Consider the following 21,703-nt stretch of genomic DNA (forward strand, 5'->3'; position numbering starts at 1 on the left):
CAGAGGAGAAAACTAAGGCTAAATAGGCTAAGAGATTAGATTGAGAGCTAATGAAGTTACAGCTGAGATTTAACCTCAAGACCCATCTCCAAATTCCCCTGCAGCATATAATAGTTCTACAGCCACGGCCGACAGTAATGAGCTCATGGCTACTGAGAGCTTACACATGCCAGGCTTATGGATTATCCTTGTGACAACTGCAACACTAAAAGGCAGACACTGTTATTATCCTCATTTTATAGGCAGGGATTATTACCCGTTTTTAGTAAGCTGAGGCTTGGAGAAACAGGTAATTGCACAGCACCTAGATCAAACGCAAAGTAAATTGCAAATGGGTATTACCACCTCCTGGATAAGCATCGTTTTCAAATCCTGTCCATCCATCTCTCTGAAACTACTAAAGCTTTCCTCTATTTCTCCAATGGATATGTGAGACCTAGCAGGTGGGGAGAGGCGTGCTGAGCGCTCTGTCCCTGGGTCCCCCTGCAGGGACTGAACCTTAGCAGATATAGGGACTCCCTCTTGGCTCCAACTCAACGCAGGCCCAGCATCTTTGGTTGCTGTACTGTGATCGCCTCACTCACTTTCCAGGAAGCCAGAGATCACACAGTCACTCGCCTGCCTCAACTACTCTCCATTCAGTGCCTATTTATCAAGGAAACCCTCCCTAAAATCTCCAGCAAGGGAAACCCGAATCCTGCCTTAGGTTGTCAGTATTTTGTCTTCTTTCTCTGCTGCATCATTTTATTACCTTGGCCAGGTTCATCTCTTCTCCTGCTCATGTGATGGCCCAATGACCTATCTATTCATTCACTCCGTCACTCTCTCTGGCTCAACTTCATATTCCAGGGTGGCAGCTGCCAGGCAGAGAGACGGGCAGGATTCCTAAATGCATGTCTCTTTAACATTTGAAATGAGGCTCAACCTCACTCTCACTAAGAAAACACACATTAAAACTACAATGAGAAATTATTTCTCATCAGGTGGGCAAAACCCAAAGTCTGATGACGTGAGCTGGGGGAAGGCAGGTATCCTACGACCTTGCTGGTGTAAATTTATGAAGGAAAAATTGGTAATATCCAACAAAAATCACATGCACTTACTCTATGATCCACAAATTCTATTTGCAGAACTCTATCCCTAAGATATATCAGCAAAATATGAAATGACACGTATAGACATATACAGACATATCTATCTATCTAAGGCTATACAAGGCAGCACTATTTGTAATAGGAATAAACTGAAAACAGTCCAAATGTTGAGCAATGGGGAACTGAGTGAATGAATTGGGGTAATCAACAAAATGGACTATTTATGAAGCTATAAAATAAGAATGAGGAACAGTCTATATAATGTCGAGGAGATGACCTAGAATATACTAGTATTACTAGGTATAAAAGCAAGGTAGATAAGTAAATAATAAGGGTATAGTATGATTTCATATCTAAGGGTGGGAGACACACACTTATTTACTCATGTTAACAATCAATATTAGAGTAACCTAAAATCTCAACATTACCTATGAAAAAGGGAGTGAACAGGGTCCAGAGGCCAGGGATAGAAGCCAAGTATACACCTTCTTTTAGGTTTAACTTTGGAACTTTGTAAATATTTTGCACAATTAAAAAGAAATACTGACATTTGATAAGTCATGTCTCAAAACTCAAAAAAGCAGAGGAAATAAATGAATACAATCCTCTATCAGTTAGCAGCATTATCACACAGGAAGAAAGGAGTGAAAAAATTAAAAACACTGTAATTTGATAGCCCAACCCTAGTAGGATACGGGGACAAGAAAAACTGAATGAAAACCAACGTAAACTATTTCCAGTGATGACAATGCTGTAGGTAGTACTGGCCTCACAGTTCTGAGACCCCTGGGTATGCATGGTGTGTGGGAAATTGTGCTCATGGTGTAGGGAACTGGGGTTTTCAGCAAGAGAGAAAGAAGGTACAGATATGACATGAGGAAGTTAAGTAAAAAGGAAAACATGTTTGTACACTGGAAATGAAATGAACCCATGATGCATTTTATCCTTAAAAAATGATTTCTCAGCTCTGTTCATTGAAAAGACTTAGAAACAAGGACTTACTCAATAGTAAGAAGGAGTGCACAGGGTAGAGAGACTAGGAATAGAAGCTAGAGCCAAGATTATAAATATAACTTTCCACTTAAAAAACAACAACTAGGGCTCCTTGGAGAAACAGCTGGTTCTAGGTCAGGGACGGAAAATGTCAAGATGAGGTCGGGTTAATTTCAAAAGGTTCCCACTGGCCAATGGGACAATTTGAGAGTCGATTAGAGTAATAAAAGCAATGGATTTAAATAAAATACATTTAAATCCACTGGACTTTAATAATATTTAATAATGTTCAGCTTTTGAAGGTGTTAGGGAATCAACTCATTAATATGAAAATAAGTAAATAAAGGAAAATAATTAAGTATTTCTCCTGACTTTCCTTTAGGAGTTGTATCTCAGGGTAACCACACAGTTGATGCAGGCAAGTTTTCTGTAAGTCTCCCAGCTTGTAAAAGAAGAAATGGTAGCCTGTGGCCAGTTTGCAATCCCTAGGCTATGATTATTATAATGTTAGAAACTCCGTAACTACCCTTACTTCTTCCTTGGAGGCCTAAATGAGCAAAACCATCACTCAGATTCCTCTCGTGGGAGAGGGGAGAACTCACCTTTTTTCCTTTTTTATAGAACTTAAACATTTTCTGATTGTGAAAGGAGCACATTTGGCATACACATAGAGAAAAACACGTTCACATGTTTATACCAGACTGTTAAACAACTTCCCCTGGGGAGTGAGATCGGGAAATGAGTGTTTTCACTTTAAACTTTATCGCATTTGTGTATTATTTAAATTTTTATAACCACCAAGTATTACTTTAAAAATGAAAATACATACTCACTGTAGATTATTTATCTCCTGTTCCCCGCCCCCCCCCCCACATATTTCTTGTAAACAACATTAAAAAAATCCAGTTTGAGTCTCTGCCTTTTAATCAGGAGTTTAATTACCTTTATGTCATGACTGATATGTTTGTCTTACTGCTGTTATTTTGTTCCATGCTGTCAATTTCTGATGCTTCCTTGGGTGGGTGGGGGGGTTCCTATCTTTGTCTTTTGTGACAGACAATATGTCTCCTTTTGTTTTAATTTTCTACTGGGATATGGAAAGCAGAAACCCTGCTTTCCATCCTGTTTGTGGATGATTTTAACTCTTGCATAAACATGTTTGAAATTATACTCTCTCCAGTGATATAATTCAGGAAATATACAGTGACAGTGTAACCAAGGGTTTGGATTCGGACTCTGTCACTTACAAGCTGGGAGAATCCTGGGCAAGTGACTCAACCGCTCTGTGTCCAATGGGGACCACAGCTAACCTACTGCCTAGACTGGTGCATGGCTGAAGTGAGTAAAAAAAACACTCATCACAGTGGGATAGAATTCGCTGGTTTTTCTTTGAAAGATCAAGGAAAAGAGGAACGTGGGGAGACAGAACCAGACAGTCCTTTATAGATGCCTTCACTACCTGGAAGTCTTTCTTGGGAAATTTCTGTGTTTTTTTTTTCCTTTTTTAAATCCTCATCTGAGGACATGCTTAGAGATAGGAAGAGAAGAGAGGGAGACAGGTGGGAGGGAGAGAGAGGGGGAGGAGGATATATATAGAGAGAGAGGAGCGAGAGAGAGAGAGAGAGAGAGAAAGAGAGAGAGAGAGAGAAGGAGAGCAAAAGAGAAACATCGACCAGCTGCCTGCCCTATGCTCCCTGACTGGGGATCTAACTAGCAACTGACCAGCAATGGAACTGGCAACTTTTCGTTGCATAGGAAGACACTCAGCCAACTGAGCCAATCTGACTGGACAGGAAAATTCTGATTTTAAACATACGGATCCCTTATGTTCTCTAGATCCGGAGTCATCAAAACCCAGCCCAGGGGCCACATCCAGCCCATCTACTTGCGTTGTCTCGGGCTGTTTTCATATAAACCACGTGCGAGGCCAAAGACACTTCCTAGCTGGCCCTTTAAGAAAAGTTTGCCGATTGCTGCTTTACATCAGTCAGATAATCATCCTTCTTTCTAAATTTAGAAGAAGCCTTTTTCTCCCTTGTCCCATTACAGCCTCTCAAAAACAAAGTGGCTCTTAGCATATATTAAAGATTTTTTTAAAGTCCATTAGCTTCTGCATTTAATTGTCCACAAGGTGGGGATACTTAATCAAAAACAAAACTAGGAAATTGAAAAAGATGAAGATGCTGATTACAAAGCAGGGTTCTCCCTAGGCTGGGACACAAGCGGGGGAAGAGGCCACGGAGGGGCAAGATTCCCAGGGGTCTCTCCACTTGACCTGCGTGTTAGCTCTGGGATTGGCCACCCTAGGTGGCGTCTCTCACTCCGCCCCTCTCACGTGCTGCTCCTCAGGCCCTTGGAAACCAGGGTGGCAGCAAAGGCCCCTCACTCTGAGAAAAGTGTGCAGGCTCTTCTTCCTTGGGCCACGTCAGGGTCTCTCTAACAGGCTGCCCTTATTTTTGGTTGCCTACTGTCCCCCGAGAGACAGAATGAATGGGACAGCTTTAGTTTCAAAATTAGGACTTTGCCTATGAATAGTGAGCTGAAGATTCTCGCCTGCATCACGCGTGGTTTTGAGTGTCTCACTGCCTTCTCGAGGGCAGGGCGGTGGTTGAGGAGCACCTGATCCTGGAGGGCAGCAGTGGGGAGAAGAGGGTTCTGCAGTTACCACGTCCTGACGCCTCTTCAGGGGGTCAGCTCCACTGGGACTGAACCCCACAGGCTCAGAGGCCTGGGGCCTGGGCTTCTGGCCCGGGAGTGGGGAGAATCTTGGTGAGAAGATAGGACCAAAGCCCACGGAATTGGTAAGAAAAATCAATAGTGGTTAGACCAAGAGTTGTCCGGAATTAGGAGAAAGGAATTAGGAGAAAGGAGAGACCAGGGGAGCGAGAGACAGTAGGGAAATGTCCTGGACGAGACGGACGAACATGAGGAAAACCGAAGACCCCCCAAGCAGGAGGGAGAAGGAGGGGCCGGTTGGGGAAAGGTGAGCGACCACCGACCGAAAATCCCCAGACCCCAGGCTCCACATGGCTGCTTCACAGGGTTACCCGCTTCACCCGCAAACAATCCCATCAGACATGCATGACTATCGCCCTCTCCAAGGAGGGAATTGCCTAATCGCCCTGTTCCACAGCTGGGAGGAGGCGAAGCCACGAGCTTCGCGTTGTTTCTCTGCGGCTAAAGCTCATGCGATTTCCCAAACTGCTTATGTGCTGGGGAAAACGGCAGATGAGGTTGTGCAGACCTTGCTGTGGGACTTTGGAGGCTGGAAGGTAGTCTGTTCACGTAACGATGGGGCAGGCACCTGGAGGAGGGGAACGTACCACTAGACCTCTCTTGTGGAGTGATACTCATCTAATGGGTCCGATGAAAAAGATCGGGTTAAAATAATGCTCACAGCCAACACACATGAAGCACTGCCTCTGCCAGGCGCTTCTCCAAGAACACTGCCTGCTCACGACAATCCTGTGAGGAGGTTCCCAGTATTAACCACACTGTACAGATGGGGCAACTGAGGCACGGGGAGGTCAAGTCACTTGCTCAGGGTGACTCCAGTGCAAGTTGCAGGGCAGAAACAGAAGGTGGTCTGGTGAGGGTCAGGGCTCTGAAGGCCATTAAAGGGGCTCTAACCTATTCAAAGGTCATTCATTCATTCATTCATTCATTCAGTGATTCTTCAACCAGCACTGACTGCGCATCTAAGTGCCAAACAATATGTCAGTTGTGGGAATATGAGGCCAAGGATGATTCCCTAACCCAGTGGTCGGCAAACTGCGGCTCGCGAGCCGCGGTTTGCCGCTCTGTTGACTAATGAGTTTGCCGACCACTGACCTACACTCTCGATTCCAATAATTACAGGCTGTTGTTGTTCCTTGTGATTAAGCCCCTCTCCCAGTGGTTGGCAAACTCATTAATCAACAGAGCGGCAAACTCGGGAGCCGCAGTTTGCTGACCACTGCCCTAACCTCATGGAGTTTATAAACCAGTGATCACACAGCTAACACTTTTGAGGACTTACTTTATGCCAGAATCTGTCCTTTACATTTGCATCTTATTATTATCACCACCACACTTTTTCAGCTGAAAAAACAGGCTCAGAGGGAAAAAGTGATCTGCCAGGATTGCAGCCCAGGCCCGACTGGAGAGCCCACAGGCCCTCTGACATGCACTGTGCTCTTGGTGGTCTCTCCCCTTCTCCTGCACCTGTCATCTCTGGGACAGTGCTCCATCCACGCCCCCCCCCTCCATTTGTTCTCCTGTCTTTCCCACCTGCTGGTCACTGTGCTCAGATTTGGGTTTGGGGACTGGGTATGTAGAGAGGTCTCTTAGGTCTTAACCCGCTGTCCATCAAGTGAGATGAGAGGGTGAAGCTTTCTGGCTCCCAAAGGAGAGAACCACAGCCCCTGCCTCCTGAGCACTGTCATTGCTCCCAAGGGCCTATGGGATACGCATTACTCATCCATTATTCGCAAACATGTACGGAGGACCCATTCTGTGCCAGGTACTGTGTTTGGTACGCAGATTCGACACAATCCTGTGCTCGAGAAGCTTAACTTGTGTTTTAAAAGCCTGCAGTTTGGTGGCACAGACAGTTGGTCTCTGAAATGGGGTAAAAACCTGCTCCGTGCGGCAAGGCAGGACTGAGGAGCCGCCACGGTAACCCCTGTGCTGGCATCAAGCTGTGTTTCCTCTGGCCAGTCTGCCCTTAGTCCCTGGAGACTGGCCACGGATAACAAGGCAGCGTCTAGTGGGGCACAAAGGCCAGGCCTGGAGATGTCCAGGGCACTGGGGAAATCAGCGTGTACAAAAGAAAGAGTGGCAGCAGCTTGGAGACTCGAGAACTTACAGCATGGCCCCCTCTGCTTTGGTGGATGGAGCAGCCCTGGATGGGTCAGGAAGCAGGGCTCCCAATGGCTGTGATTTTGAGAGTTGCCAGTTGAAAAAGGTGTTGTGATGCCTGACAGTCTACAACCAGTGTTTTTCCAGTTTAAACTCTGGCTACCAATAAAATTTCTATGCAGAGTGGTCCTCCAAGCCCCTGCCATTCCAGTGCGAGGGTGAGAGGGTGGCCCTGAGTCCGGGAAGAAGAGGAGGATGATACGGAAATGCACCAGGTGGTTCAGGCCACGTGGTCCCCTCCTCAGCCTCTCTGCACAGCCAGCCCCAGCCCGCAGGCACGCACCTTCACACCGCAGCACGGCGCTGTTCCAGACCACGCTGCCCTCCTTCAGGATGCAGGTGATGGTCTCGGAGCCCTGCGTCCCAAGGAAGCCTTCGTCACACAGGAAGGAGATGGAACTTCCCAGCTGGAGGCTGTCTCCAAACCGCTTCCCGTTTACTGGAATGCCTGGATCCGGGCACTCATTGTGCCGGAAGGCTGTGTGGATGGGGGTCAAGGATGTGATTAGGCAGAGCTGGTGTGCAGAGTGACCCCCCCGCCCCCCAATCAGCTTCATTATTACCCTAGCCCTCCACCAATCCCCCAAGAACCCACCATGCTGGAGGGAGAGCCAGATACCCCAGAACCAGGGACCACCATGCCACACTGGGCATAAAGCAGGTGATTCTTAAACCTGGTCTCCTGCCTTCTGAGGCACCTAATCCAATTTCCTTCTAATGAACATTTATAGATCAGGCAGTAGGCTAAGTATGTCTCACATTCACTCACTTATATCATATAATGATTCCACGAAGTAGATATTATCCCAGTTTGCAAATGAGGAAACTGAGGCTTATGTAGATCTGTCTCCCCAATGTCAAATCCATTCCATGCTTCCCTAACTTCAGACAGTGATGGGATCACTTATGCAGCAGGTGAGCTGGGCTCTGAATCCTGTGACACTAACAGACACTAAGCATCATGAAGTAGGTGCCCTGGAATCAGCCCTGTCGGAACCCATTTCCCTCATTCCCTCGCCTCTGCCAGGCTGCCTCTGCCCCTCCCAGGCAACTGATAATGCAGGCGGAGCTGGGAGAGGAAAGAGTCAGAGCACTTTAGGGTTTAATCGAGCTTTGCCTCTTGTTAGTTACATGGTCCTGGGAAACTTATGTAATCTTGCTGAGCCTGTGCTTCCTGACCTATAAAATGAGATCATACTTCACTTGCAGGGTTATTGTGGGGTAGAAATGAAAGTTAACAGGAAAGTGGAGAATATCTGCTATGGCTCCTGATAGAGAGTAGGTACTCCTTAAGCCCTGTCCGTTTTTGAGCATTGGCCTGCGGACTGAAGGGTCTCAGGTTCGATTCTGGTCAAGGGCACGTACCTTGGTTGCAGGCTCCTCCCCAGCCCAGGTCCTGGTTGGGGTACGTGCAAGAGGCAACTGGTCAATGTGTCTCTCTCACAATGATGTTTCTCTCTCTCTTCTCTCCCCCTCCCACTCTCTCTGAAAATCAATGGGAAAAAAATATCCTTGGGTGAGCATTAAAAAAAAAAAAGAAAGGAAAAAAAAAGACCTAGTGCCCTTCCTTCCTCCCATTCATCTCTCTAAGCACATTCCCAGGCTTCCTCTATTAGGGGTGCCACAGTTCTTGCACTCATGTCTCTGAAGCCACACCCTGTTTGCATCCCTGCTGTCTGAAGGATGGTGGTTTTGCAGTAGAGACAAGGCTCCATGGCTGCACGGGCAAGTACCACTATCAAAAACCCAATTTACAAGCCTCTGAAATCCCCTAGTGATGGAAACACGTGCACAGTCAGAAACGAACAGTCCGCCCTGGCAGCTGCTGGATCTTACTGGAGGCAAGAGGCTGGAGATCCTCCTACTGAAGGTGAGCTGGGGGCCTGACATGGAGATGAGAGTGCGGATCCTTCGCAGAGCCTGCACGAAGTCCCACACCCTTCCCTCTGATGTGCAAAGCCTAGGTCAGCCCAGCCTCCCAATCTTGCTTTATTAGGAGCTATGACCATGGGGTTGCCCTGACATTTAGAAATAAGTGGTACCTGAAGCTAGAAGTCCAGGCATTAGCCCTATCTCACACACACACACACACACACACACACACAGAGAGAGAGAGAGAGAGAGAGAGAGAGAGAGAGAGAGAGAGAGAGAGAGAAAAGATCCAGATACGGAGCTTTCTTTAGCACCTGGGAGCAAGCACTCGAGGTCAAGGACTTAAATACTGCCCAGTTCTACCTGGCTGTCGTTCCGAACCTGTCTCCTGCCATGTGAAAAGGAATAGATCTCAGCCTATGACGAGATCTGGTGTGGGGTCTGCTGTGATGACTGCACAATGCTCACACAGTAGGTGCTCAGTAAACAGTAGCTACACTTCATCACTTTTGGAGATGTTTCATATGGAAGAAGGAGGAGGTTTAGTCCAAGGAGTTCGAGGGGTGGAAAAGGATCACAGGTCCTTGTTACAGGGACACAGATTTCAGGCATCATAAGGGGAAGCATTCAGTATGCTGCTGTTGCTATGGAGACAGCTGAGTGGGAAGTGAGCCCCCAACACTGGGCACATTCCAGCTCAGCCTCAATGATCATCAGTTGGGATGTGACCCAGGAGATGACTGTCCTGAAGGGGAGACTACGCTGCTTCCCAAACACTGGTCCACGGACAAACTATTGTTCACTAGCTACATCAGAACCACCTCAGAGACTTTTAAAAAGTATATCCTGGGGCCTCAGTCCCTTGGAGGTTCTGACTCAGCAGTGGGGCCCAGATTTAAAAATATTATTTCTACTTATCCATCCAACTGCCCATCTGTATAAATGGACAGAAGAGTATCTGATTCAGTAATAGTGTTCACCAAATGTTGGCAAGAACCATTTCTGGGTGGGGGATTTGGGTGGTAGTTAGCAGTTCTTCTTTGACCTGCCCCTGTGTTTTGAATATTTACATTTGGGTGTGCATCATTCTCACAGTGGTGGAGAGGAATGTGAGGTAGGAGCTTGGTCCACCACCCTTTTGCCTCTTCCTCCCAAGGACCCAGTATTTTCTCCTTTCCTAGAAAATGGGGACTTGCTAGGATTTGGTTTTCCTGGGAGACTATAAGCATGTATTTGTCGTTAATTCTCACCTGAGAATATTTTTCCATTGATTTTTTATGGAGAGTGGAAGAGAGAGGGAAAGACAGAAACATTGATGTGAGAGAAATACATCGACTGGTTGCCTCCTGCACGTGCCCTGACCAGGGCCTGGGTCGGGGAGGAGCCTGCAACCAAGGTATGTGCCCTTGACCAGAATCAAACCCAGGACCTTTTGGTCTGCAGGCCAGCGCTCTATCCACTGAGCCAAACTGGCTAGGGCTAAGCATGTATTTTTGCCACAGGTGTCCGATCAGTGTCCCACTTCCTTTGACCCTGCAGAGTTCTCTGCCATCATCATCCTGGACAAATGGGCTTCCCTGGGGACTCCTTACCCGCCCTCTTCCCACTTCACCAGCAGGGAAAGAGCATTGAGTCACTCATGGATCTTTCCATTCAATAAACATTTACTGATCCTTACTACGCACCAGACCCCTGCTGGGCAGATAAGTAATGCATTCCTCTACCTGTGCAGAGCTCAGGGTCGCATGGGAAAGCAGGGTGAGCTACAAGCCAGAGCTGCACTGCCAGGCTGGGAGGCTCAGGGGGACAGGTGGGCTCTGCTGCCTGCTGCCCACGCTGACGAGAGCAGGGTGCCCTGGAGGAGGCAGGCTCGAGAAGGCTGACGGCTTCTAGCTAGCCTGGTGTCCTGAGGAAGTGCTGACAAGAATGTCAGGGAAGGGCTTTAGGTGGGGTGTCCCTTGGAATCTGGGGTCCCCAGTGGCTGACCATTTGGCACATACTGTCTTCAGCTCAACTAGACTGCAGGGACAGGTGGGACAAAAAAACAAGATCTCTGTGCCACGGATGGGGTTGGGGGCAGAGAGGATCACTTCTGTCAAAAGCACGAGAAGGCCCTCCCGGTTTGGCTCAGTGGATAGAGCATCGGCCTGCGGACTGAAGGGTCCCAGGTTCCATTCCTTGTCAAGGGCACATGCCCAGGTTGCGGGCTTGATCACCAGTAGGGGGCGTGCAGGAGGCAGCCGATCCATGATTCTCTCTCAGCATTGATGTTTCTATATCTCCTTTTCCCTACCTCCCTTTCTTTCTGAAATCAACAACAACAAAAAGCACGAGAGGGACCAGCTCTGTGTGTGCTTATGTGCGTGGGGTGGGGCTTGAGTTGAGGACTTGCATTTCACAAGCAGCCTCTGGGGAAGGATCTGGTTAACTGCTCAGAAAGACCCAGCTTTAGCCCCGTTTGACCATTTGTCATCGGCCAAGGTGACGGGTCTACAGATTATTATAATCTAATAAGTAGTCCTCACTGCCTTTGGTGGCTCACAGTCTCCAAGACTGTGCCCCCACCCCCACCCTCACCATAACCCCAGGAGACACAGAAATGAAAATAATCACCTCGGGCCTTGGGTTCCCTCTAGAAGGGGCCCAGGATTGAACCTGGAGGGGTCGACTTTGGACTGTGGCCCTAAGACGGGGGATGAGGAAATGCCCCAGAGTCGGCTCTAATCAAGACTCACAGCCAAACAGAAACGGCACTCCAGACGCTGGCTTCTGATTTAACTATGGGGTGGGCCCCGGGCGAGGCCAAGCCCCCCTGGAATGCCCACAGTGGGCAGCAAGCGGCGTTCACATCAGAGAGGGATCCGTCACTAATGAGGGGATGACAGGCTTGCTCTCCCTTGGGCCCTTCCTGGTTCTAGTCGAGGCTTCCAGAAGGCGGGGCGGGAGGGAGAATGAGGTCCCAGGCTGCTTGTACATTATATACAGGGAATAAATGCTCAGAGAGTGACGCCACAGGAAAGAGCACCTGCCCGGCAGCAGTGCTTCATGCTCTTCCTGGTCACGCTGGAGCCCCAGGCCTGGGCAGTACAACCCTTAGAGCAGCCCACCCACATCAACGCTCCTCCGCCCTCAGGGACCGACTCAGAGGGATGGCCAGCTGGGGACAGAGGGAGGACTCACTGGTAAAAGTGATGTTGAAGCCCCTCTTCCCCGTGGAGTGATCAGTCTGGAACTCGAGGCGGGCCACGTGGCCGCTGCTGGTGATGGAGGAGGGGAGCTGGTTTCCTGAGAAGGTGCCCAGCACTGGGGCCTCGGCGGTGGCCCCATCCTTGATGACCAGGAAGTCGAACTGAGGCTCCACATCGATGTCATTGAAGGCCAGGTGGATGCGGCTCTCGGGCCGGGCCAGGATGAGCCAAACGCAGTGGAGGTGGTTGCCGTAATCCTCGGGGTAGTTGGGCGACAGGACGACCCCAGAGGGGCTGGTGAAATTGAAGAAGCAGGAAACTGCAAGAGAAGAGCAGTGGAGGTCAGTGAGCGTCCTTGGCATTCTGCCCGGGCCCCTGAGGGCTGGCAGGGGTGCGTTCCCTTAGACTAAAGAGCAATAGAAAGAAAGGGTGACACCAGGGTTGGGCTGGCCTGGCTGGGCTCTGAGCTCTAGGCGGGAGACATGCTGGGTTCCATGCTGGGCATGGCGCTGAGAAGGGTGCCATGTGCAGGCACGGGGGAGTCGCTCTCCTCTTGGCCCTCTCTCTCTCTCTCTGTGTGCTCATCCAGCAGTGTCTCATGCTCTTGGTCCCATGTGTGGGGAAAACCATCACTCAAGCTTAAGTGCAGCCCCAGTGCCAGCTCCTCTCAGCTGGGAGCGATCCCCCAGGTGGTAACCAGGGAGGAGACAGTCCAAGTCCATTTCTCTCCATTAAATATTTTGGTGGGGAAGTGACAGGTGTGCCCTGGGGATTGTGACAGCTTTGAAGCTACAAAACTATGCTAAGAAGGTGCCGGGTAAGCACCACTTTTCAGAGAACAAAGCGTTGGAGGGAACTGGGGGAGAGAGGGGACAGGGTCTCATCTCGAGGCCCCACCCATGTCCTGCTACCCCTCCTCCTTTACCCCAAGGAGCCACTTTTCTGGAAACCCATATTTTAAATCCTTTTCATGCCAGTGACAAACAGACCCTAGAATGAGGCTGAGGCAAGGAAAGTGCTATCAATGGAAAGAGAAACACACAAAACCAAAATTAAAAAGAAAAATAATAGAATGAAAAAAAGAATTGTAACAAATATGCCACAGGGCAAGTACCAGTATCGAATTAGAGATTTTTAATTCTATAAGAATATCACCAAGATGAGCTAACAGTATGCTCAGAGGATTCATATGAGAAAAAAATAGGATTACTATATGAAAACACAGTCCAGTACACTAGAGAAAATAAACATATATAACCCAATATTGCTGAGGCTTCATGGAAACTCATATGTATTTATTGCCAGTTGGAGTGTAAAGTTGATCTAATCCTTTTGGAAAGTTATATGAATTCTTATCAACAGCCAAAAGATGGTTCAATTATTCTGCCTCAGTAATCTCTAGAAATAATTAAAAAGAAAAAGAGCCACATGGACAAAGATGTTTATAGTGACATAATTTCATTATAGAGAAAAAATGTGGACAACCTATATGTCAACTCAATAATGTGAAGTATGTTATAGCCTTTAATATGATGCAGTTTGAACACAATTATTAAAGTGATAAATACGACCCTGTAGAAAGGAGAATGTTAAGCATCACTTAAGTAAAATGGTAGATAATAAAATTATATGCATACTTTTGATGATAGCTCTTAACTACTTATTTACATGTAGATAAAGAGTGGACATGAACCCCAAATAAAAACTGTATTAGAGTAATAGGTCTGTGGGTGATAGTTTTTCAAAGTGAAAACAATATTTAATTTTTCTGACTGTGAACATGATAGAGGCTCATTCTAAACATCCTAGCCTATATAATAAAAGTCTAATATGCTAAGTGTCCAGTTGTCCGCTCATCTGTTCAACCAAAGCATAATATGCTAATGATATGCTAAGGCCGCTCAACCGCTCGCTATGACATGCACTGATCACCAGGGGGCAGACGCTTCAACCAGTAGGTTAGCTTATTGCTGGGGTCCGGCTGATTGGGACTGAGCGAGATGGGCTGGACATGCCCTGGAGACCTCCCACAGTCCCTCCCTGGCCCTGATCGTGCACCAGTGGGGTCCCTCGGCCTGGCCTGTACCCTTTTGCAATCCGGGACCCCTCAGGGGATGTTGGAGAGCCAGTTTCAGCCCGATCCCTCAGGCCAGGCCAAAGGACCCCACTGGTGCATGAATTCATTTACTAGGCCTCTAGTTTTTCATATAAGAAAATATAAAGAAAGTAAAAACTAATATGGACAAACATTAAATACCATTAAAACATGTATATTGCTGTCTGGTGTTAATAATAATGGAACTGAATAAATTAAAATTTTGACTTATCTATGCTATCTAATAAAAGAGTAATATGCAAATTAACCACCACTCTGCTACACCCACAAGCCATGCCTACCAGCCACGCCCACCAGCCAATCAGGAGCGAATATGCAAATAATCCCAACCAAGATGGCTACAGCCACAGAGAGCAGGAGGGAGGCTTGGGTTTCCCCGGCAATGGAGGAAGCCAAGCTTTCCGCCTGCCCTTGCTGGCCTAGGCCTCCACTCAAGGCTACAAAGTTTCAGTGATAGAAGATACATAAACCCAAACAGAAATGGCGGCAGCCACAGAGCTGGAAAGAGCAGGAGGCTAGGGTTGCCCCTGGTGATGGAGGAAGCCAAGCTTTCCACATACCCTGGCCGGCCCAGGCCTCCGCTTAAGGCTACAAAGTTTCAATTACAGAAGATACATAAATCCCAATAGAAATGGCTGCCACCACAGAGCAAGCAGAAGGCTTGGCTCCGCTCCAGGCCACAAAGTTTCAATTGTAGAAGATAAATTAACCCCAGATACCAGGGCCTCTGCTTGGGTCACCGGGGGGCGTGGCTGGCCTGCAAACCACCACAGGCCCCTCGCCCAGGCTGCCGCATGCCCCAAGGGAACCCCCACCCTGATCTGGGACACCCTTCAGGGCAAACCAGCTGGCCCCCACCCATGCACCAGGCCTCTATCCTATCTAATAAAAGAGTAATATGCAGATTGACCATCACTCCAACACACAAGATGGCTGCCCCCATGTGGTCAAAGATCCTGCCCCCATGTGGACACAAGATGGCCACCACAAGATGGCCAGCAGGGGAGGGCACTTGGGAGGAACCAGGCCTGCAAGGGAGGGCAGTTGGGGGTGATCAAGCCTGCAGGGAAAGGCAGTTGGGAGGGACCCAGGCCTGCAAGGGAGAGCAGTTGGGAGGTACCAGGCCTGCAGGGGAGGGCAGTTAGGGGTGACCAGACCTGCAGGGGAGGGCAGTTAGGGGCAATCAGGCTGGCAGGGGAGCAGTTAGGCATCAATCAGGCTGGCAGGGGAGTGGTTAGGAGGTGATCAGGCTGGCAGGCAGAAGCAGTTAGGGGCAATCAGGAAGGCAGGCAGGTGAGCAGTTGGGAGCCAGCAGTCCTGGATTGTGAGAGGGATGTCCGACTGCCCGTTTAGGCAGTTGGATATCCCTCGAGGGGTCCCAGATTGGAGAGGGTGCAGGCTGGGCTGAGGAACACCCCCCTCCCCGTGCACGAATTTCATGCACCGGGCCTCTAGTATATATATAAAAGCCTAAGCGAACGTTTGATCGGTAGCTATGATGCGCACTGACCATCAGGGGGCAGATGCTCAACGCACAGGCATGGAAGCATGGAACAGACTGATGATTCTCAGAGGGAAGGGGGGAAGGTAGGAAGAGATTAACCAAAGATCTTATATGCATACTAGAGGCCTGGTGCACGGATTCCTGCACCGTGGGGTCTCTCAGCCTGGCCTGTGGGGATCACACTGAAACCGGCAGTCTGACATCCCCTGAGGGGTCCCAGATTGCGAGAGGGCGCAGGCCAGACTGAGGGACACCACTGGTGCACAAATCCGTGCACCAGGTGTCTAGTTAATTATAATGAAGTTAATTATAATGAAAAAAAATCATGTTTGTAAAAAAAGAACAAAATAACAACACAAAACAAAGGAATTTTTTGACTCCTATGTTGCATTTCTCTTTCCTCTGCCTGACTCCACCCATCCCCCCACTTCCTGCATTAGGTTCAAACTGCTACCCAAAGCCTTCCCATCAAATTCAGCAAAGCCAACCTGGTCCCTAGCCACATTCAGTCTTACTCCTGTAATCTCTGCATTTTATAAGTATGGAAAGAGTTTAGGCCAAGGGGAAAGCTTTAAGGCAACACCAGATGTAGTTAATAGTAATTATTATTATTTATTATTGCCAGTGGGGGCTTACTAAGTGCAGCACTGTTTTAAGCACTTTCATCAGTTACTCAATTTAACTATCACAATAACATTATGAGGTGGGTACTGTTACTAATCCCATTTAAAGATGAACACACTGAGGCACACAGAGGTTAAGTAACTTGCCATGGCTGGGCATCAGTAAATAGTAACATTGAATTCAAATTTATGCAAATCCATGCAAATTAAACTAAGCTGACTCCAGGGGCCAACCTCTTAGCCACCCCTCAACACTGTTTCCCAGTAAAGGATGAGTACTACCCATTGGGCCCAAGTCTAACACTGGAGTCCCAGGGGTATTCTCTATGCTGAAGATCGAATTATCAACCCCAACCGTTACACCCACCCTGAATTGGGGAGCTCTAGGGTGGACCTGGATGCCTTCACACAGCTTATCCCATCACCAGCTTTGTGGCCCTCCAGCTGGGGGTATAATGCAAATGATGAGGAATTCTAACCTAAGAAAGCCAAGTACCTTGAAGACTGAAGGGAAAAATCATGTGGCCTGTCTTTAGTTGAACAACATCACAGTGAACTGAAGGCAAGAAAGTGCTATGGTTTCAGAGGGAAGACCATCAAGGGTACCGTAAGCATATGAACAAATGGATTTGCTGCAGAGGAGAATTTAGTTAACAGCACTTGAGTCTCCACCACCATTCCATCACTCTATCACGTTATTCTTTTTGCTTTATACCCTTTTTCTGTGCTGTAAAGCTGCAGGGATACCATTTTGAGCAGCTGTATATGGCAGTGCTACCTACCACTCTCTAAAGTTATCTTGTTCGTTTGTTTGTTTATGGTCTGTCCCTCTTTCTTCCCACCACGTTCACATGTACTCCGTAGGAGCAGAAATCTTGCTTGATTCCTCTGAATCCTAATGGTCCCACAATGCCTGGCATATTGTAGGTGCTCAATCAATATTTGCTGAATGAATCAATGAGTATTTAATGGTCGATGACATTTGAAAAGAGGGCGACATGAATACATAAGCCTTACATTCCATCCCATTACAAGACCCAACTGTCAGAATTGACCAAAGTCTGTAAAAACAGGTGGGCACCTGTATCAGCTCTGGAAACTAGAGACGAATACTGTGGCACGGTCCTCAATGCATGTCTCTTAAACACAGTGCAGATCTCGCACTATACGGTTTAGAGTAGAAAAGAGTATAACCCAGCCAAGTTGTTAAGCACCAAAGACAAGAGCTCCCAATATTAGTGACCTTAAAAATATACTGTTCACATAACACTCAAAAAAAGCCACTTGAAAATGTTTTCTACCAAACCAAGAGATGAATCAAAATGAAGAACGCAAGTTTGGGAAAGTTATGGTTCATAAAAATTATAAAAAGGGTTGACAACAAGCAAATAAGCCATACTGTAAAGAATATAAATAAATGCTATACGTATAGTTATAAAACAGAATGCAAGTGTACTCATTAGTCTTTCAAAGAGAAGATATATCACTGCTGCCCAAAACCCAGGGTAAAAAATTGCAGATTATATTGATAAAAAGAGAAAAGTGTGAGGAAGGAGATATGCTAATTTCCTCATCTTAGAATAAATTCTGTTACATAGTTCCTGTGGTTAATTTGAGAAATATAGGTTAAAGCATGTTTTAATTAAGTGTAATTAGTAATAGACTATAAAGTAGCTTATCTTCAAAATTACCAAAAGGGGAAAAATATAGCAATCAATGTAGCAAAAATAAATAAATAAATTAAAAAATAAAATAAAATAAAAAGGAATTCAAAGGAAACACCAAGGAAGTATAGATAGAGGAAGTATAAAGATGATAAAAATCACAAAAATTATCCTATATAATAAAAGCCTACTATGCAAATTGTCCGAACGGCAGAACGACAGGTGGAATGACCAGTCACTATGATGCACACTGACCACCAGGGGGCAGATACTCAACGCAGAAGTTGCCCCAAGCCTGCAGGCCAGCAGAGGGAGGCGACCAGCAACAGTGGCAGGGGGCAGGGCTGGCCGGCAGGTGGGTGGTGCCCCCCACTAATTTCCCTGCTGGTCGCCTCCTGCTGCCAGCCAAGGCCAGTGCCAGCAGGAACTCCCCCACCCCCGCCCTGATCACCCCGTCTGCAGGTTGCCCTGCCGAGGGAAGTGACCGGCAGCGGTGGCAGGGGGCGAGGCTGGCTAGCGGGCGGCGCCAGGCCGCAAGCTAAGGCTGGTGCCAGCGAGGGCCCCCCAATCGCCCCACCCGCCAGTTGCCCCACAGATTGGCCCTGATCGCCAGCCAGGCCTAGGGACCCTACCCTATATATTGGGAACAGTCTCTTAGATTTAAAAATTAAAACCTGGCAAGGCTACTCTAACACTGAAAAGACAGGATGATGCAGCGATGACGTGCATGGACTCTGGCTTGCACATTTTGTGATCAGCCCTGATTCTGACACTTATAACTGTGTGACAAAGCCAGTTACTTAACTTCTCTCTGCTTCAGTTTTCCCACCCACAAGATGAGGAAAATGGTACCACTGCCTCAGCAGGATCATGTTATGTACTACTTTATAATCAGGGAAAAAAATGTAGCTGACAATACAAGAGCAAGATGCCTTTTGCCTGTGTGCAGCCTCCCGGATTGCGAGAGGGATGTCCGACTGCCGGTTTAGGCCTGTAAAACAGCAGTCGGACATCCCCTGAGGGGTCCTGGATTGCGAGAGGGCGCAGGCTGGGTTGAGGGACCCCTCAACCCCATGCACGATTTTTGTGCACCGGGCCTCTAGTTTATAATAACAACTGTAGATAGGCTAATCTATCCTAGTAAACATAACCCTCATTTTGGGACAGGACACAGTCTTAAACAAAGTGATTCAGAATAGTAAAAAATAAGGAATGGACCAAGATTGCTCTCATTTCAGGAGAATGTTAAAATTTACCAATTCTCAGGCCATCACAGAGTCTAAAAGCTTACCAGGTGATTATAATGAGCTGCCAAGGTTTGAGAACTACTGGTGGAGGCAAATGCAAAGTAGATAAAAAAAGAGTTTTAATATATCAGACCCTTGGATAATATCAAACTCCTGGATGATGTTTTTTTTTCTTCAGGACAAGAGTCCTCTGGATAGATACCAAGAAACATTTATTTTTGCACCTAGAAAAAGACAGAGCTGACACTAATAGAAAAAGAACTTGTCCCTACGAAGTTGGATCTTCTGTCCCAAGAGCTAACCCAAACTTGCTGCAACAAGGGCAGGAGAAGGGAGTATGTATTGTGTTACACAGGTCTCTCACTTACACAGGTCTCTCACTGGAAAATTATGTTTACACTAGAGGCCTGGTGCAAGAAATTCATGCACAGGGCAGGGGTGTGTCCCTCAGCCCAGCCTGCACCCTCTCCAATCTGGGACCCCTCGAGGGATGTCCGACTGCCTGTTTAGGCCCGATCCTAAATGGTCAGTTGGACATCCCTCTCACAATCCAGGACTGCTGTCTCCCAACTGCTCACCTGCCTGCCTTCCTGATTGCCCCTAACCGCTTCTGCCTGCCAGCCTGATCACCCCCTAACCACTCTCCTGCCAGCCTGATTGCCCCTAACTGCCCTCCCTTGCAGGCCTGGTCCCTCCCAACTGCTATACCCTGCTGGCCATCTTGTGGTGGCCATCTTGTGTCCACATGGGGGCAGCCATCTTTGACCACATGGGGGCAGCCATCTTGTGTTGGAGTGATGGTCAATTTGCATATTACTATTTTATTAGATAGGATAGAGGCCAGGTGCACACGTGGGGGCTGGCTGGTTTGCCCTGAAGGGTGTCCTGGATCAGGGTGGGGGTTCCCTTGGGGTGTGGGGTGGCCTGGGCGAGGGGCCTGTGATGGTTTGCAGGCTGGCCATGCCCCCCAGCGACCCGAGCGGAGGCCCTGGTATTTGGGATTTATTTATCTTCTATAATTGTAAGTTTGTAGCCTTGAGCGGAGGCCAGGGCTGGCCAGGGCGGGCCGGAAGCTTGGCTTCCTCCATTGCCAGGGGCAACCCAAGCCTCCTGCTCTCTCCAGCTCCGTGGCGGCCGCCATATTTGTTGGGTTAATTTGCATACTTGCTCCTGATTGGCTGATGGGCATGGCTTGTGGGCGTAGCGGAGGTACGGTCAATTTGCATGATTCTCTTTTATTAGATATCACTATCCATCACCCAGGTTAAAAGAGGAAAATGAGGTGCCTTCTGAAGCCTTTTGGAAGGAGTCACCAGGTTGTGCAAATGGATCTTGATTTTGGATAAACCTTTATATTAAAAGGCTCCTACATGGCTCAAAATTTCAAAAAATAATAAAGGTAGAAAACTCATTAACAAGTGGCTGCACAATTGTGCATAATATCAGGTAATTATTTAACTAGTAGCCCTGCACACGAATCTGTGCGCCAGTAGCTCGCTGCCACCCTCCAGTAGCTCTCCACCCCCTGCCCTGCCCTCCTGTAGCTCCCCATGCCCCCCTAGCTTGCTGCCCTGCCCCCTCTTGTAGCTCTCCGCCACCCGCTTGTAACCAGCAGCTTGCTGCCATCCTCCTGTAGCTTTCCGCCTGCTGCCCTGCCCTCCTGAGCTCCCTCCGTCCCCCCTTGCCTCTCCTCATAGCTTGCTGCCCTGACTCCTCCTGTAGCTCTCCACCGCCCGCTTGTAGCTTGCTGCCCCACCCTCCTGCTGATCCGTGATCTAGTTGTTACACAGTCGATCGTTACGCTTCACAGCATAATGACCATTTGCATATTACATCTTTATTATATAGGATATGATCTTGAGTAGAAAATAAAAGAAGCTTTTTTGAAAAAAAACCTCTTTATTATCTTTTCTTCTGGTGTTGTCACTGCTAGCTTCACTGCTTTCAAAATGAAAACTCAATTTCTAGGGGACTGGTAGAACAAAACAAAATTCAAAGATGATATTCGAAAAATGGATGATGCTAGCATTCTAAAGTAAAGATATGACAGTTATGATACATTATGCCCCAAAGCACTGAAACAGACAAAACGAACTGTTTAAAAAATATATAAGAATTAAAAAAAAGATATACTCATCTGAGGCTAAAAGTAAATAGAGAGGATCTGTAAAACACTTTGAGTGTGAATTTGTTATATGAGACTCTCTAACTTCAAACAAGGAACATCACCTTATTTACAAGTGCCCATGAAATATTACAGAAATGGACTTTATATTAGGCTGCAAGAAAAATCTCCATAAATCCTTCCACTAAGGAAAAACTGTTGGGATACATTTTCTGTTCACAGTGCAAATAAACTAGAAATCAATAATAAAATAATAAATAAAAGTCCCTATCATTTGAAAATTTATAAAACCTTTTCCTAAATAAGTTCTTGAGTTCAAAGAAGCAACAAAAGCTGTCAATACAGGCTACTTATAATAATGATGATGATAATAGGCCA

The 21,703-nt window shown here is 47.5% G+C and overlaps 1 protein-coding gene across 4 annotated transcripts in view; it reads right to left on the reverse strand.

The window, feature by feature from the left end:
• The window catches only part of CSMD2 (CUB and Sushi multiple domains 2), a gene marked incomplete at its 5' end in the record, with an annotated part of 547,039 nt that overhangs the window by 175,695 nt on the left and 349,641 nt on the right, over positions 1 to 21,703 (reverse strand). For all 4 annotated transcript variants that reach the window (XM_080658115.1, XM_080658114.1, XM_080658113.1 and 1 more), the window contains 2 exons: positions 7,270 to 7,464; positions 12,039 to 12,365. In XM_080658115.1, the coding sequence (XP_080514241.1) occupies positions 7,270 to 7,464; positions 12,039 to 12,365 (522 nt within the window). The remainder of the gene's footprint in view (positions 1 to 7,269; positions 7,465 to 12,038; positions 12,366 to 21,703) is intronic.

Source organism: Plecotus auritus (genome assembly GCF_963455305.1).
Source record: "Plecotus auritus genome assembly, chromosome: 2".
Lineage (NCBI taxonomy): Eukaryota > Metazoa > Chordata > Mammalia > Chiroptera > Vespertilionidae > Plecotus > Plecotus auritus.